This window comes from Epinephelus fuscoguttatus, linkage group LG19 (assembly GCF_011397635.1).
Source record: "Epinephelus fuscoguttatus linkage group LG19, E.fuscoguttatus.final_Chr_v1".
Taxonomy (NCBI): domain Eukaryota; kingdom Metazoa; phylum Chordata; class Actinopteri; order Perciformes; family Serranidae; genus Epinephelus; species Epinephelus fuscoguttatus.
Genome location: NC_064770.1, coordinates 40,234,929 through 40,250,818, shown reverse-complemented (window position 1 = coordinate 40,250,818; position 15,890 = coordinate 40,234,929). Strand labels below are relative to the sequence as shown.

The 15,890-nt window shown below is 45.2% G+C and overlaps 1 protein-coding gene across 1 annotated transcript in view; it reads left to right on the top strand.

Annotated features, from left to right (window-relative positions):
* The window catches only part of si:dkeyp-113d7.10 (uncharacterized), a 42,744-nt gene that overhangs the window by 15,718 nt on the left and 11,136 nt on the right, over nt 1-15,890 (top strand). Inside the window, exons 2-3 of the mRNA XM_049561083.1 lie at nt 11,223-11,540; nt 14,769-15,128. Of these exons, the coding sequence (XP_049417040.1) occupies nt 11,223-11,540; nt 14,769-15,128 (678 nt within the window). The remainder of the gene's footprint in view (nt 1-11,222; nt 11,541-14,768; nt 15,129-15,890) is intronic.

The window sequence follows — 15,890 nt, the reverse complement described above, 5'->3', positions numbered from 1 at the left end:
ACACAATTTTTCAGTGAGCAAAAGAAGCAAAATGTTAGAAGCTGTCAGAACACGAGCGGCTGAGTGAGAATGACTTTATGTGAACTTTAATTTCAAAGCATCAGAAATCAGATTTAATTCAAAAACTATCAGATGAGCTCACTATGGTGCTTTAGACACGTTTGGTTTGATGCTTAATGAGCGATAAATCATCAGATTGTTACAGAGACTGCACGGCAGGGACGCAACGATACATCAGTCTGGATCAATATCTCACTATATAATGATGAAAACTGTGTGTGTGTGTGTGTGTGTGTGTGTTCCACGTTTTTCTCCTCACTGACTTGGTCAATCCATGTGAAATTTGGCACAGTGGTAGAGGGTCATGGGAGGATGCCAATGAAGCAATATTACATCAATTGGCCAAAGGGGGGCGCTATAGCAACCCATTGAAATGTCAAACTTTGAATGGGCATATCTCATGCCCCGTATGTGGTAGAGACATGAAACTTTGCACAGAGATGCCTCTCCTCATGAGGAACACATTTGCCTCAAGAACCCATAACTTCCGCTTATATAGATTTTCCACCATTTTGAATTTTTTGAAAAACACTTCAAATGGATCTCTTCCTAGGAAGTTTGAGCGATCTGCATGAAACTGGGTGAACATAATCTAGGGAGCAATATCTAAAGTTCCCTCTTGGCAAAAGTTGGAAAACTTCCTAAAACTGAGCTTCTATAAGGCAATGAATATTGCGGAGGGCGTGGCTCATCACATAAAGGTGTAGAACATCTCAAGGGTTTCACCCATCACCACGCAACTTTGTAGGCATATGACCACACATAATCTGAGGACCCTCCATTATTGACTCCATCAAACAAAATGGGGGCGCTAGAGAGCTCATTTCTTATCTAGGCCTAACCGCCATATGGACTTTTACTAAACTTGGTAGATATGTAGAACAGGACGCCTCAAGGTGACTGGAGAAATTTAACTCTAATTGGCAACTGGGTGGCGCTATAACAACAGAAAAATGCTTCAAAATGGCTAAAATGCGACCGATCGCTGTGGCTCCCCCTGTGGACCAATGTCTAATGTTTGGTATGACTAAGTCATGGTATGGTATGCTGCTGCAACAAGGGCTAGCTGCACCTTTCCCATGTGAACTACCAGTGCGCCCACTTTTAAGTCAATACAACATATAAACACTTTAACTATCTGCCTTTCAACATGCTGCCTCAACTACTAATGTACAGTTTCAGCCCACTAACTATCCCACTATTGGCAATGGTACTACTGTACTTTCAATAAAGCAATCGTACTATCAAACTCACAAACACTGTCTGAATACATTGCTCTTCTTAATGGGTTCAGTTGACTATTTAATCTGCAGTTTCCTATGACCTGTGTCCCAAACACACACCATGTGAAACTGTACGTGGGCAGCTGTGCACTCAGTGGGTATGGACTAGTATTGATTCAATGACATCTTGATCCATTATCATCAAAGCAAAGTGAAAACATCGATCTGTCTTTATTGTGAAATTCCCAAACCCTCCTCCTTCTTACACAATCAGTGTCAGCGGCTCAGCACCAGGCAGATAATGGTCAGCAGCCAAAACAACACCAGGAGGATATTCACTGATGTCGTCTCCATCGACCACAGACCTGAATCCAGTTAAAGTGAAATCATTTCGTGGCTGACTTTGTGATCTCAGCAGATATTGTTGTTCAAAGAATTCAAATTTATGTCATATTGTCATGACACTTTCGATCTGCAAAAGCTGAATTAAGTTTGAGGTCATATAAAGTTTGTCCACAACATGTCACAAAATGCGACATTTTCCGAAACATATTTCTCAGAGAAAGACCAGTAGCATTTGGTCGAGTCGAGTCAACGAGTCAAATTGAAATGTTGTAGAACTTTTTGAATGTTGTGTTTGGCCCTCAGGGCCACCGTAAACTCTCTGTAACATGAATGTTGGTGACGCTCACACACACTTGCTCTGTCTCTGTGCTCAGTAACGTGTCAGTGTGTAACTCAGTAACACTCAGTGAGGACGATCTGCAGCATGCGTGTGAGCGCTGATAATTTAAAGTCTCTGATCTGCAGCTCCGACTTTCATCTCGTCTTTGTAGCCAGGAGCCATTTTGAGAAGATCTGTGGTTGTTCGCTGTGAGCAGCTGCAAATGTCTTTTATTCTTTATCGATGTATGCAGAGACGCCAGCTACTGATTGGTCCATTCAGACCTGATCATCACGATAAAACGCACATGTAATGTTCTAAATTTATACCTGTTAAAACACGTCTGCAGCTTGTCTCTGATCCACGTGGAAACAGAATCTGTGTCTCTGTGTTTCAGAGCTGCAACAGAAATTCAATGGAAAATTATTCTCGATTTTTTTGTATGGTTCATAAAAATTGCCATCAATGACACAATTTTCCCGCCCAAAATGAGTCCAAGATGACGTCTTCAGATGTCTCGTTTGTCCGTCCAAAAGTCCAAAACCTGAAGAAATGAAATTTATTGATGTAAATGAAGGAGAGACGCAGCTCTTCACATCAGAGAACCTGGAGCCTCCACTCGAAATATGACTTACAGGATCATTTGATTATGAAGTTTATAGTTTTACGTTCTGTGGATGGTCTGACATTTCATTAAACCCAACTTTTCAGAAAACGGGAAATTCCACAAAACATTCACCAACACATTTCACAAAATACATTTTTACAAAAGAGAAAATTTAACAGTTTTTGTGAGACTCAAGTGAAAAGGGTTTAGAGTTTTTTTTTTTTAAATGTGTGAAATGTCGTATCGACTAACTGTTGCAGTAAATGAAGCATTTTTATGATGATAATTTTTCATGCAAAAATACCAAATATTGACATTTTGTTTGTCTTTTTTTAATGATATTAAATAGACCCTTTTTAAGGGCTGACGTCACAGTGACATCATGTGATCAGCTGGAGGTGCAGCTGCCTCTCCCCCACAGGGCTGTAGGCTCCACAGGAGTGTTAAAATGTGTTTGTCTTGTTGTGTTATTGGGAGCCAGAATAGAAGGAGTCATGGCTCAAAACCAGCCGCCACTGCCCGTCAACAAAAACAAAGACAACTATGGTTAAATGTGATAAGACCAAAGGACTGGACGGAGGCCATCATCAAAAATGCTCACATGTGCAGCGCACACTTCATATCAGGTTAGGGAAAAGTATTTCCTGTTGTAGGGATGAATAAGGTTATGTGTATTAAGGGTTATCATGTCCACCTCATCAGAAACTGGGGAGGGATTAAGAGGAAGATTGGATTTCTCTGCAACGCTAACTTTTTAGCACATTAGCTAACGTTAGCTTCCATAGCAAAACAAACAAGTGTGGTCCTCCTTTGTAAGATTGGCTTCCTGTGACATCATCCATCCACTGAGTGAGAGCATACGGGTCGGCCAGTCTGGTCCCGTTGGTCAGTGTTTACTTATTCAAGTAACACTGGCGGTCCCGGAGAGTGAGTGACCTGACATGGTGCGTTGGTAAATTCAGTCTGACGCTCTACACTAAAATGAGAGCCCTGTTGGTGGAAGAAACGCAGCGTTATATTTCTACATGAATGAACCAACGGTTAAGTTAATCACACATTCACTCCGCTCGGCGCTCTGCTGCTCCGTCTCCACAGACAGAGTGTCCAGAGTGCGCTCTGCCACTCTGAGAGTGCGCTGCTCTGGATAACCCAACGCTACATTCAGACAGCGCTCCCAATTTATCAACGCTCCAGTTTGTGTCAGAGTGCGCTCCCACACTCACAATGAGTGTTTCTGAACGCACCACTCACATCATCTTCCTCCATCGTCTAAAACAAGACAACACAACTTGCTAGCTAGTGCTAGCTAATGTCTGTGGAGAACTGTTTCGCCTCCAGCTAAGCCCCGCCCACCAAAAAACATCACACTGTTTACTAACAGTTAAAGGGTTTATATTTTCAGCTTTTAGACTTTTGGTCAGAAGTGACCTGAGGAATAAAGTTTTATTGACTAACTCTGCAGATGAAATGATCTGTTTCAGCATTAATAATCACATTTATTTCTAAATATAATTTGTCTCCATTAAATCCTTAATTATAGAATCTGTCTGCAGAGGAGCTGAAATATAACGAACCATGTGACGGACTGATGGATGAACTGATGGATTGGTACACTAACAGTTTGTTGTGGTGTCTCAGATGTTTCCCGCTCATCACCAGCGTTCTCTGTTTTAATGTCCACATCCTGTTTATCATGAATGTTAACAGAGAAGTCGTAATAATGTGCAGAGAACAGAAGATTAAAGAGGAAGTAATGAATAGATAATACGACATGTGATGAAGTCCTGACTGAGTTTTATCTCCATTAACGAGGCTTAATAAGGGGAATTCCACTTTGTCCTCTGATGTGTGATGAGTGGAACAGACGGAGGTTTGTTCTCACACGGCTCAACATAACTGTGCACGTAAATATAGACGCTGCTTGTAAAAATAATTCACCACAAATCTGTCAGACTTTTTTATTAATGCACCAAAGTGCTGCTGAAAAACTTCACACACATTAACTGTTTCCTCTAACACACACACACACACACACACACACACACACACACACACACAGATCTGATTGAAGTTTTTAAACCACTGAGAACCTGTGAGAACATGAATTACTCTGTGTCGCTGTGAGAGGGTTATTCTTTGAATGCATCCTGCAGAAACAACTTAAGGCTCATTTTTTCTGCCTTCACACAGAAGTCTCCGCTAGTCTCTGAGCTAGCCCCAGCTCTCCGTTTGGATCCAACCGGAGCACCGAGCCCTGGTTTGTTATTCAGGTTAAAGTGGGAAGAAGCAGCGGGTTTATCGGGCAGCTGAGTGAAGTGGAGCCTGCGGAGGAAACACCGGGACCGTCTGGATGTAATAGTCCGTGGAGGTGCTGCGGTGCTCGGCTGCACAGATAGGAAACCCCTCGGCTGACAGGATGTACCACTCTCTCACTCCGCTCTCTCTCACGCAGGCGCAGAACGTACGTGCTACTTGGCCGTCGGATGTAGTCCGTGTAGTGTGTTCAAATGCAACTGACACAGGGCGACGTGAGGCGACGTAGACGACGCAACAGTTGGCTTTCGTCGCCGCTAGTTCTTTGATGTCGGTTTGGTGTGTCCGCACCTTTATAGACAGTAGTGGTCTGTGAGGTCAGTAAATACATCCTGACATGTGGGCAGAGAATTCTTTCACTATATTACATATATTCATTATACATATTATTCATTTCGTTTTCCCTTTTTATGCCTCCACGTCGGCAATAGCTGTGGCCAGAGGCATCATGTTTACGGGTTGTCTGTCTGGATATCTGTACTTACGTCCGTCCCATGCCTGTGAACACAATATCTCAAAAACATCCTCAGATTTCCCACAGACATTCACTCGGACTCAACGATGAGCTGATCAGATTTTGGTGGTCAAAGATCACTGTGAACTTGTCTGTCTCATTTTTGCATATGCGATGTCTCAAGAACACCTGAACTGAATTTCTTTGTGTGTCAGAGCCTTGAATGTGATTAAAAGAACTTTGGCGCCGATGCATTGAAGCCAAAATAGGTGTGATGTTCTGTGTTGTGAAAGGACAGCAGTGACCTACATTTGGAGCTGTTCCTCAGCTGCTGAAAACAGGACCGGACTACATTCTCTACACGTTGCTCCAGGGTCAGATTACTCACCCAGATTTTCTGCACCTGATTTTCTGCCGGGAGTGAGGGGGCTGATGAGAGGCTGAATTTGTTTTAGATATGTTTTAGGACACCCAGCTTTGTTTGTTGTGCAGGCAGCTGTGAAGAGACGCTGATGTTCAGGTGTCAGAGGGTTTAAAGGTCACGTGGAGCTGTGTGTCGTCAGCGTAGGTATGGAAAGAGACGCTGTGATGACGGGGGAGCAAAACACAACAGGTCCCAGAACTGATGCTTGTGGTAACCGGACTACACTTGTATAGTTCCTGTCTGGTCATCTGACCACTCAGAGTGGAGCAGCCATCAGGAGCAGGTTGGGGTTCAGTATCTTGCTCAAGGATACTTCGACATGCAGACTGAAGGAGTCGGGGATCGAACCGCTGATCTTCTGATTAGTGGACGACCCGCTCTACCTCTGAGCCACAGCCGCCCTGTGGTATCCCACAAGGCAGCAGTTCATGAGGAACATTCCACAATGGAGACAACAGGTGGTAAAAACAAAATCCTCCGTCACACACAAACCACACAAACTGCAGCCTCGGCACAAATCAAGCAACACCACATTACGTTAGCATAAAATGAGCTTATAATCATAGTTTAACAGCGCTAACACACAGAAAGAGCGATGTCTCTTACCTCTCCCACGCAGCACAGCAGCAGAAGGGGAGAGGTAAGGTGGGAGACACCTCTTTACAGGTGGAGTACACCTGAAGGTGACAGAGACTGGTTCATCAAGATTTTTAATATCTGTTTATTAATATATATTTTCACTGGCTCTGCTCCGTCTCACTGCACTGTCTAACACATCGTGGCGAGGGCAGGGAGCGCCGTTTAAACTGAGTAATCTGTCAACTGTCGGCAGCGATCACGTAACTGTCAGCTGACCAAACAAATGTTGATGTCACTCTCCAGGTAAACGCCGCGGTGGCTTTACCAGTGAACAGATACCTGTCTGTACGCACGGTGATGTTTCACAATAGGTCTGAGTGACATCATCAGGTCTCCTTTGATTCGTGTGTGTTTGTATGAGTCATGTGGTCGTGATGATGTATCGTTCCCCTCGCCGCTCAAATTTAGCAGCAGATCCGGTGCGTCAGCCGACGACAATACCTGTCAGCTGCTGTGTGGACTCCGCCTACTGTGCACACAGCAGGTGTACGCTGGCGTGGTCATGATGCAGACACACACGCTGTCCTTCTGTTTCCTGCGACAGCTGCACAACAGTTTCCCTCTGAATAAATACAGTTTAATCTTAAAAATATGATGAACAAATGTCAGTTCACTTTAATTCAGTTTTATTTATAAAGCCCAACATCGCAGATCACAGTTTGCCTCAGTTTGTGATCAGACAGTTTTCAGAATGACATAAAGTCAGAGTGAAGTTTCGACAGGAATCTGGTGGTTTCTGTGACAGGAAGTGACACATTAACACGTGGAAACTGAACCAGGAGCAGCTGCGGTTTGTGAAACAGTGAACAGGTAGATCCTGCTGACAGCTGGGACTCTTCACAATAAGAGCCCGTCGTGTCTTCTTATTAAAATGTTTTTATTGTGAAGCAGGAAGTGTTGAGCTTGTGTCAGTGTTAACTCTTTAAAGAGAGACGTCCTGAAGACGGGCCGGGAGATCGTTGTTTGGATGATCCTGTTTAAATCAGTCTGAAATAAGAACCATGACAGATTTGTTCTTTTTGATTCAGACAGCGAAGCCTTCTGTCCTCCCTGTTACGTTACGTTACGTTACGTTACGTTACGTTACGTTACGTTACGTTATGTTGCGTTACGTTACACACGGCATATTGTGACTGTTTCAACATAACAAACACACTCTGCAGGTGATTTTGAAGTGTGATCCTTCAGTGTAGATCCTCACTTCTCACACGAGGCGGGAAAAGTTTAATGAGATTTACTGAGAATAGAAGAAAAGAAACAAAATGGCAGCCAAATCCCTCCAGAGTAACATCTCATACAGTCCACCACTGCCTCGATCTTTATATTCTCACTGTATTACTCATCATTATTCACTTTGACTCTGCATGACACACATGAACACTTATTACAGTCCAAACCAACACAGACTTCATGTCGTCTTTACACACGACATTGTGAAAAATTGATTGATTGGTTGTCCACAGTCACCTTTTGTCAGATGCACCAAACTGTCTTACAGCACCTGTTGTAAGGCCCTGACACACCAAGCTGACGGTCGGCCGTCGACCAAAGTTGGGCCGTCGGTGAGCGTCTGTCGGCCTAGTTTTTGCGGTGTGTCCCGCACCGTCAGCACTTCGGCGTCGGCGGCTTTTCGGCCAATTGAGCATGTTGAATCGGCGGCGGAGCTTGACAGTGAGAGAAATCACTCTGATTGGCTGTTCAGGTTTTATTTCCTCGCCCCTGTAGCGAGTGAATCTGCCTGTAGTGAAACCGGGGCTAACCGGTGCTTCCTCCTCAGGCTCCACTTCACTCAGCTGCCCCACAGACCCGCTGCTTCTTCCCACTTTAACCTGAATAACAAACCAGAGCTAGCTGGGAGCGGCTAGCGGAGCGTTAGCCGCAGCATGACCGGAGGGAAGCACAGCCAGTTAGCCTCCGCTAGTCTCTGAGCTAGCCCCGGCTCTCCGTTTGGATCCAACCGGAGCACCGAGCCCTGGTTTGTTATTCAGGTTAAAGTGGGAAGAAGCAGCGGGTTTATCGGGCAGCTGAGTGAAGTGGAGCCTGCGGAGGAAACACCGGGACCGTCTGGATGTAATAGTCCGTGGAGGTGCTGCGGTGCTCGGCTGCACAGATAGGAAACCCCTCGGCTGACAGGATGTACCACTCTTTCACTCCGCTCTCTCTCACGCAGGCGCAGAACGTACGTGCTACTTGGCCGTCGGATGTAGTCCGTGTAGTGTGTTCAAATGCAACTGACACAGGGCGACGTGAGGCGACGTAGACGACGCAACAGTTGGCTTTCGTCGCCGCTAGTTCTTTGATGTCGGTTTGGTGTGTCCGGGCCTTAAAAGGGAGGTCGTCTTCTCTGGCGCTGTGTTGTCATTTGTCATCTCCGTACAGTGAATCAATCCATCGTGCCGATTACGATTTTCTCTTTTTTAATGTTATCACGCCATTTTATTAAATTTATTATGCTTTTAAAAAATCTAATATCGTCCATAAACAAATCAACATTATACAGTAAATAAAACAAAACAAATAATTTAAAACATCAGTTTTTATTTTGTAAAATCTGATGGAAAAAAAAACACATTTCATATTTTTATGACATAGTGTCTATACTTTACTCAAATCTGGTTTATTAGCATACATAACCTCTGAGCTGAGGTTGTACAGATTTTAGGGATGTGAAGAATTTCAATATACTATACAGGAAATGACATCACAGTAAACAGAGACAGCACTGTAGGCTGTGTCAGCACAGTGAACACATGGTGTGTCTGATGTCTGAGCTGAACCAGGTAACTGAGGTGACTCACACACCTGTGGTCTCTGTGACGCTGAGCTCTGATTGGTTGGGACTAAAGTGTAGACTGTCACGTCTCTGAGTCGAATCACAACACGAAAGTTTGACGCTGTCCTAATGTTCGTTACTAATCAGGCTTGAGCACTGTGTGGCTCTGCTGCAACATGAGGATTAACGCTCTTATCAATGAAGTCATGTGGGCATGGCCACACACACACACACACACACACACACACACACTGTGTGTATTCAGACAGCAGCAGATCAGACTGTGTGTGTGTGTGTGTGTGTGTGTATAAACGGATTAATGCCTCGTTTATTTATTTATTTATTTGTGAAGCAGAAAGTGGGTCATCCTGTGTGGCGGCAGGTCACATGACACAGAAGTCACATGTTTCATCAGAGGACAGATGGACGAGTGTGTGTTTGAGTCTCGTCATTAAAACACACATCGATCTGATTATTAATATTTGATGTGAACAGAAGAAGTTTTTGCAGCCGCAGAGACGTTTTAGGGGATTTACGTCTGTCAGAGGACGTATGGAAATCACAGCTGTACGTTTATGAGCCCACTGGGCTGTGTGTGTGTGTGTGTGTGTGTGTGTGTGTGTGTGTGTGTGTGTCAGGATGTAGTGGGTTGACAGGAGTTATATTTAAAGGGTCAGTTCACCCCAAACGCCAACACACATATTTTCCCACAGACGTGAGCAGAGTTCTGCTTCACATTACTGTTATTATTATTATTATTTGTCATGAGTCATGAGACAAACTGCTCCTCTGTAGGTTTTACTTTTAGATAAAATATTTATCTAAATACATTTGTTTGTTTGTTTGTTTGTGTCCCTGTGCAGCTGTAAACATCAGTTTTACTGAACCTTTACAACATGTGATAAACACACGTCTCCATCTGTGCAATATAGATTTTAATAAAAGAAAAACACGTCAGCAGAGATGCGCAGATTTATCAGTCAAACATCAGTATCAGCTGATGTTCTCCTTGTTGACCGCCATCAGCCAATCAGCCAATCAGCAGAGAAGATGACATCACTGATGTTAGTCAATGTTTTTCTGATGTATCTCAGGCTAAAAATCAAAGCTCGAGACTAACGTCGTCCCGGAGACGATAGGAAACATGTTTGTGACTAACAGATTCTCCCCGGGACGCCATCTTGATGAAAGGACGCAGTAAACTTAGTAACGATGCGTCAGAGGACGCAGCCTGTTGTTTACCTGATGATGTCACACTGTGAACAACTAATCTGTAATGACATCATCAGGAGGAGAGCTAGTTAATGTTAGCTGTTAGCAGTCAGCAGTCAGTTAACGTTAGCTCTAATCAGTTGGTTAACTTGAGCTGTTAGCAGTTATTTATTATTAGCTCTGATCAGTTAGTTAACGTTAGCTGTTAGCAGTTCAACATTGGTTTACTTTAGCAGTTAGCAGTCAGTTAACCTTAGCTCTAATCAGTTAGTTAACTTCAGCTGTTAGCAGTTAGGAGTCAGTTAATGTTAGCTGTTAACATTAGCTCTAATCAGTTAACTTTAGCTGTTGGCAGTTAGGAGTCAGTTAATGTTAGCTGATAGTTAGGTTTAGCTGTTATTAGTTAGCTGTTAACGTTAGCTGTTAGCAGTTAGATAATGTTAGCTGTTAGCAGCTAGTTAATGTTAGTTGTTAGCAGCAGTTGGCTGGGACTAACAGCTAACAGAGGTTGCCCTCAGTTGTATTGTGATGCATTCAAGCTCCATTCAGTAAAAATTAGTTCTGGGTGAAGGTAAATTATGTTCTGTGTTATCCTGATATTCGCGATATTTGGACTTGTTGACATAGTGACTTCATACTGTTACTACGGCAACAACAAACATGGCTGAAAGTGAAATTGATGATGGACTCTGCAGTGGTTCCAAAAAGAGGAGCTTCAGTAGTGTGGAATAAACTGTGGCGTCCTGAATGTTTGATGAACAGACCTGGACTGAGATGTTCAGATGTTTAGACTGACTGATGATGATGATGATGAAGATGATGCTGATGGTGGTTGTCTCTCTGTCTCCTTCAGACCAGCTGAAGTCGGTGATGGAGCAGGTCCTGGACTTCGCGGTTCACGAGCTGACGAAGATCGTGGAGGCTTCGTTTGACGACCTGCTGCTGGAGATCACGAAGATGGAGAGGGAGCAGCGGGTCCTGGAGGAGAGGCTGGACAGGAGCTCCGACAGAGGAGGAGGAGGAGGAGGGGAGAAGGGGAGAGGAGGAGGAGGAGGAGCTGGGGGGAGGAGGAGAGGCTCAGAGAACGACTCGGTGTCCCCCAGCGGCTCTGAGGACGCCCGGGAGGAGCTCACAGAGGTCACCGTGTCCAAAGAGACGGCGGAGACAGATGGTGAGTAAAGAGACGACTGTTGTCCCGTAACGTCTCACCTGGCTGTGTGAGGGACAGGTGGACTGTGGGACGCTGTGACATCACTAGTGTAGTAACATGTGAACTGTGGGACGCTGTGACATCACTGTGGTGTAGTAACAGGTGGACTGTGGGACGCTGTGACATCACTGCAGTGTAGTAACAGGTGGACTGTGGGACGCTGTGACATCACTGCAGTGTAGTAACAGGTGGACTGTGGGACGCTGTGACATCACTGCAGTGTAGTAACAGGTGGACTGTGGGACGCTGTGACATCACTGCAGTGTAGTAACAGGTGGACTGTGCGACGCTGTGACATCACTGCAGTGTAGTAACAGGTGGACTGTGGGACGCTGTGACATCACTGTAGTGTAGTAACAGGTGGACTGTGGGACGCTGTGACATCACTGCAGTGTAGTAACAGGTGGACTGTGGGACGCTGTGACATCACTGCAGTGTAGTAACAGGTGGACTGTGCGACGCTGTGACATCACTGCAGTGTAGTAACAGGTGGACTGTGGGACGCTGTGACATCACTGCAGTGTAGTAACAGGTGGACTGTGGGACGCTGTGACATCACTGCAGTGTAGTAACAGGTGGACTGTGCGACGCTGTGACATCACTGTAGTGTTGTAACAGGTGGACTGTGCGACGCTGTGACATCACTAGTGTAGTAACAGGTGGACTGTGGGACGCTGTGACATCACTGCAGTGTAGTAACAGGTGGACTGTGGGACGCTGTGACATCACTGTAGTGTAGTAACAGGTGGACTGTGCGACGCTGTGACATCACTAGTGTAGTAACAGGTGGACTGTGGGACGCTGTGACATCACTGCAGTGTAGTAACAGGTGGACTGTGCGACGCTGTGACATCACTGCAGTGTAGTAACAGGTGGACTGTGGGACGCTGTGACATCACTGTAGTGTAGTAACAGGTGGACTGTGGGACGCTGTGACATCACTGTAGTGTTGTAACAGGTGGACTGTGCGACGCTGTGACATCACTGTAGTGTAGTAACAGGTGGACTGTGGGACGCTGTGACATCACTGTGGTGTAGTAACAGGTGGACTGTGCGACGCTGTGACATCACTGTAGTGTAGTAACAGGTGGACTGTGCGACGCTGTGACATCACTGCAGTGTAGTAACAGGTGGACTGTGGGACGCTGTGACATCACTGTAGTGTAGTAACAGGTGGACTGTGCGACGCTGTGACATCACTGTAGTGTAGTAACAGGTGGACTGTGGGACGCTGTGACATCACTGTAGTGTAGTAACAGGTGGACTGTGGGACGCTGTGACATCACTGCAGTGTAGTAACAGGTGGACTGTGCGACGCTGTGACATCACTGTAGTGTAGTAACAGGTGGACTGTGGGACGCTGTGACATCACTGTAGTGTTGTAACAGGTGGACTGTGGGACGCTGTGACATCACTGTAGTGTTGTAACAGGTGGACTGTGCGACGCTGTGACATCACTGTAGTGTAGTAACAGGTGGACTGTGGGACGCTGTGACATCACTGTAGTGTAGTAACAGGTGGACTGTGGGACGCTGTGACATCACTGTAGTGTTGTAACAGGTGGACTGTGCGACGCTGTGACATCACTGTAGTGTAGTAACAGGTGGACTGTGGGACGCTGTGACATCACTGTAGTGTTGTAACAGGTGGACTGTGGGACGCTGTGACATCACTGTCGTGTAACAGGTGGACTGTGCGACGCTGTGACATCACTGCAGTGTAGTAACAGGTGGACTGTGGGACGCTGTGACATCACTGTGGTGTAGTAACAGGTGGACTGTGCGACGCTGTGACATCACTGTAGTGTAGTAACAGGTGGACTGTGCGACGCTGTGACATCACTGCAGTGTAGTAACAGGTGGACTGTGGACTGTGACATCACTGTAGTGTAGTAACAGGTGGACTGTGGGACGCTGTGACATCACTGCAGTGTAGTAACAGGTGGACTGTGCGACGCTGTGACATCACTGTAGTGTTGTAACAGGTGGACTGTGGGACGCTGTGACATCACTGTAGTGTAGTAACAGGTGGACTGTGGGACGCTGTGACATCACTGTAGTGTAGTAACAGGTGGAGACGCTGTGACATCACTGTAGTGTAGTAACAGGTGGACTGTGCGACGCTGTGACATCACTGCAGTGTAGTAACAGGTGGACTGTGGGACGCTGTGACATCACTGCAGTGTAGTAACAGGTGGACTGTGCGACGCTGTGACATCACTGTAGTGTAGTAACAGGTGGACTGTGGGACGCTGTGACATCACTGCAGTGTAATAACAGGTGGACTGTGGGACGCTGTGACATCACTGCAGTGTAATAACAGGTGGACTGTGGGACGCTGTGACATCACTGTAGTGTAGTAACAGGTGGACTGTGGGATGCTGTGACATCACTGCAGTGTAATAACAGGTGGACTGTGGGACGCTGTGACATCACTAGTGTAGTAACAGGTGAACTGTGGGACGCTGTGACATCACTGCAGTGTAATAACAGGTGGATTGTGGGACGCTGTGACATCACTGCAGTGTAGTAACAGGTGGACTGTGCGACGCTGTGACATCACTGTAGTGTAGTAACAGGTGGACTGTGGACTGTGACATCACTGCAGTGTAATAACAGGTGGACTGTGGGACGCTGTGACATCACTGTAGTGTAGTAACAGGTGGACTGTGGGACGCTGTGACATCACTGCAGTGTAGTAACAGGTGGACTGTGCGACGCTGTGACATCACTGTAGTGTAGTAACAGGTGGACTGTGGGACGCTGTGACATCACTGTAGTGTAGTAACAGGTGGACTGTGGGACGCTGTGACATCACTGCAGTGTAGTAACAGGTGGACTGTGGGACGCTGTGACATCACTGCAGTGTAGTAACAGGTGGACTGTGCGACGCTGTGACATCACTGCAGTGTAGTAACAGGTGGACTGTGGGACGCTGTGACATCACTGTAGTGTAGTAACAGGTGGACTGTGGGACGCTGTGACATCACTGTAGTGTAGTAACAGGTGGACTGTGGGACGCTGTGACATCACTGCAGTGTAGTAACAGGTGGACTGTGGGACGCTGTGACATCAGTGCAGTGATGTGGTGGGACACGTTTCCATGACACCAGATGAAATGCATTCATTGTGTATCTGTTCAGCAAAGAGAAATGTTTCCTGCCCCCCCCCCCCCCCTCTTCCTCCTCAGACTCGGAGCGTCCCCCCGTCCTCTCGGTCTCTCAGGACTGGGTCCCCATCCTGGACAAAGTCTTCGGTCAGAAGTGGTGCAGTGACGTCTGGCAGATCAAGGAGCTCGGGGAAGGAGGAGGGGGAGGAGGTGTTGGGCGGAGTCTGGGTGAGGGCGGGGCACAGCAGGCAGCGCCTCTCTCCACCTCCTCTGTGACCCTGGAGCCCTCCCCCTCCTCCCCCCAGCAGGACCCCCGCTGGACTCCTCTGGAGGACATGGAGGTGTTTTCTCCTGATGAGGACGCTGCAGACGGTCAGGGGGACGCCGCCACCACGGTTCCCCCACCTGGACCCTCACCTGGGCCCCCCCTCAGCCCCACAGGTGACTCTTCCGTGTATTAACAGTGGAGACTTTACAGGTGCAAACAGGTGACAGTGAAAATACAGCTGGAAGTAAAATAAATATAAATAAATTATTAAAATTAAAAAACATATTTTAAAAGTAAAGTTAAATGAAAATAATGAAAATCAAAAGAATTAAACAAATAAAATAAAACTGAAAAAATGAAATAAACATGTAACAAACATAAAAACATGTTGGTAAAAATATACAAACGTACTGTGTATAGAGCTGAAGATATAAAACATTTAATATGACTATATTATTTTAAACACTTAAAATATATTTAAAATATACACGTGAGAAAAACAAAAAAAGTTGGAAATGAAAATATAGAAAAAAAAAATAAAATTATGAAATAAAACTAAAAAGGTACATTTCAAATTAAATAAACACACAACAAATAAAAACAACATTGGTAAAAATAAAGAAAAAGTTAATGCAGAATTTTGATTATAGCTGTAGATATGAAACTATATATATATTATTATTATTGTTATTATTTTATAAATATTATTTAATATTATAATTATTTAAAATCTATTTACAATTTACGACAAAAATGTAGAAGGGCTAAAAACTTGCTAATAACAGGTGACAGTAGAGCTGAACAACACAAAGTCAAAATATAAACAAAACAGTGGAGAAAAACAAAAACATCACATTAAAGAAATGTGTAAACAAACTGCAAAACTAAAAAAATATCCACAAGTATTTTTATAAAACAAATATGAACAAAAACTT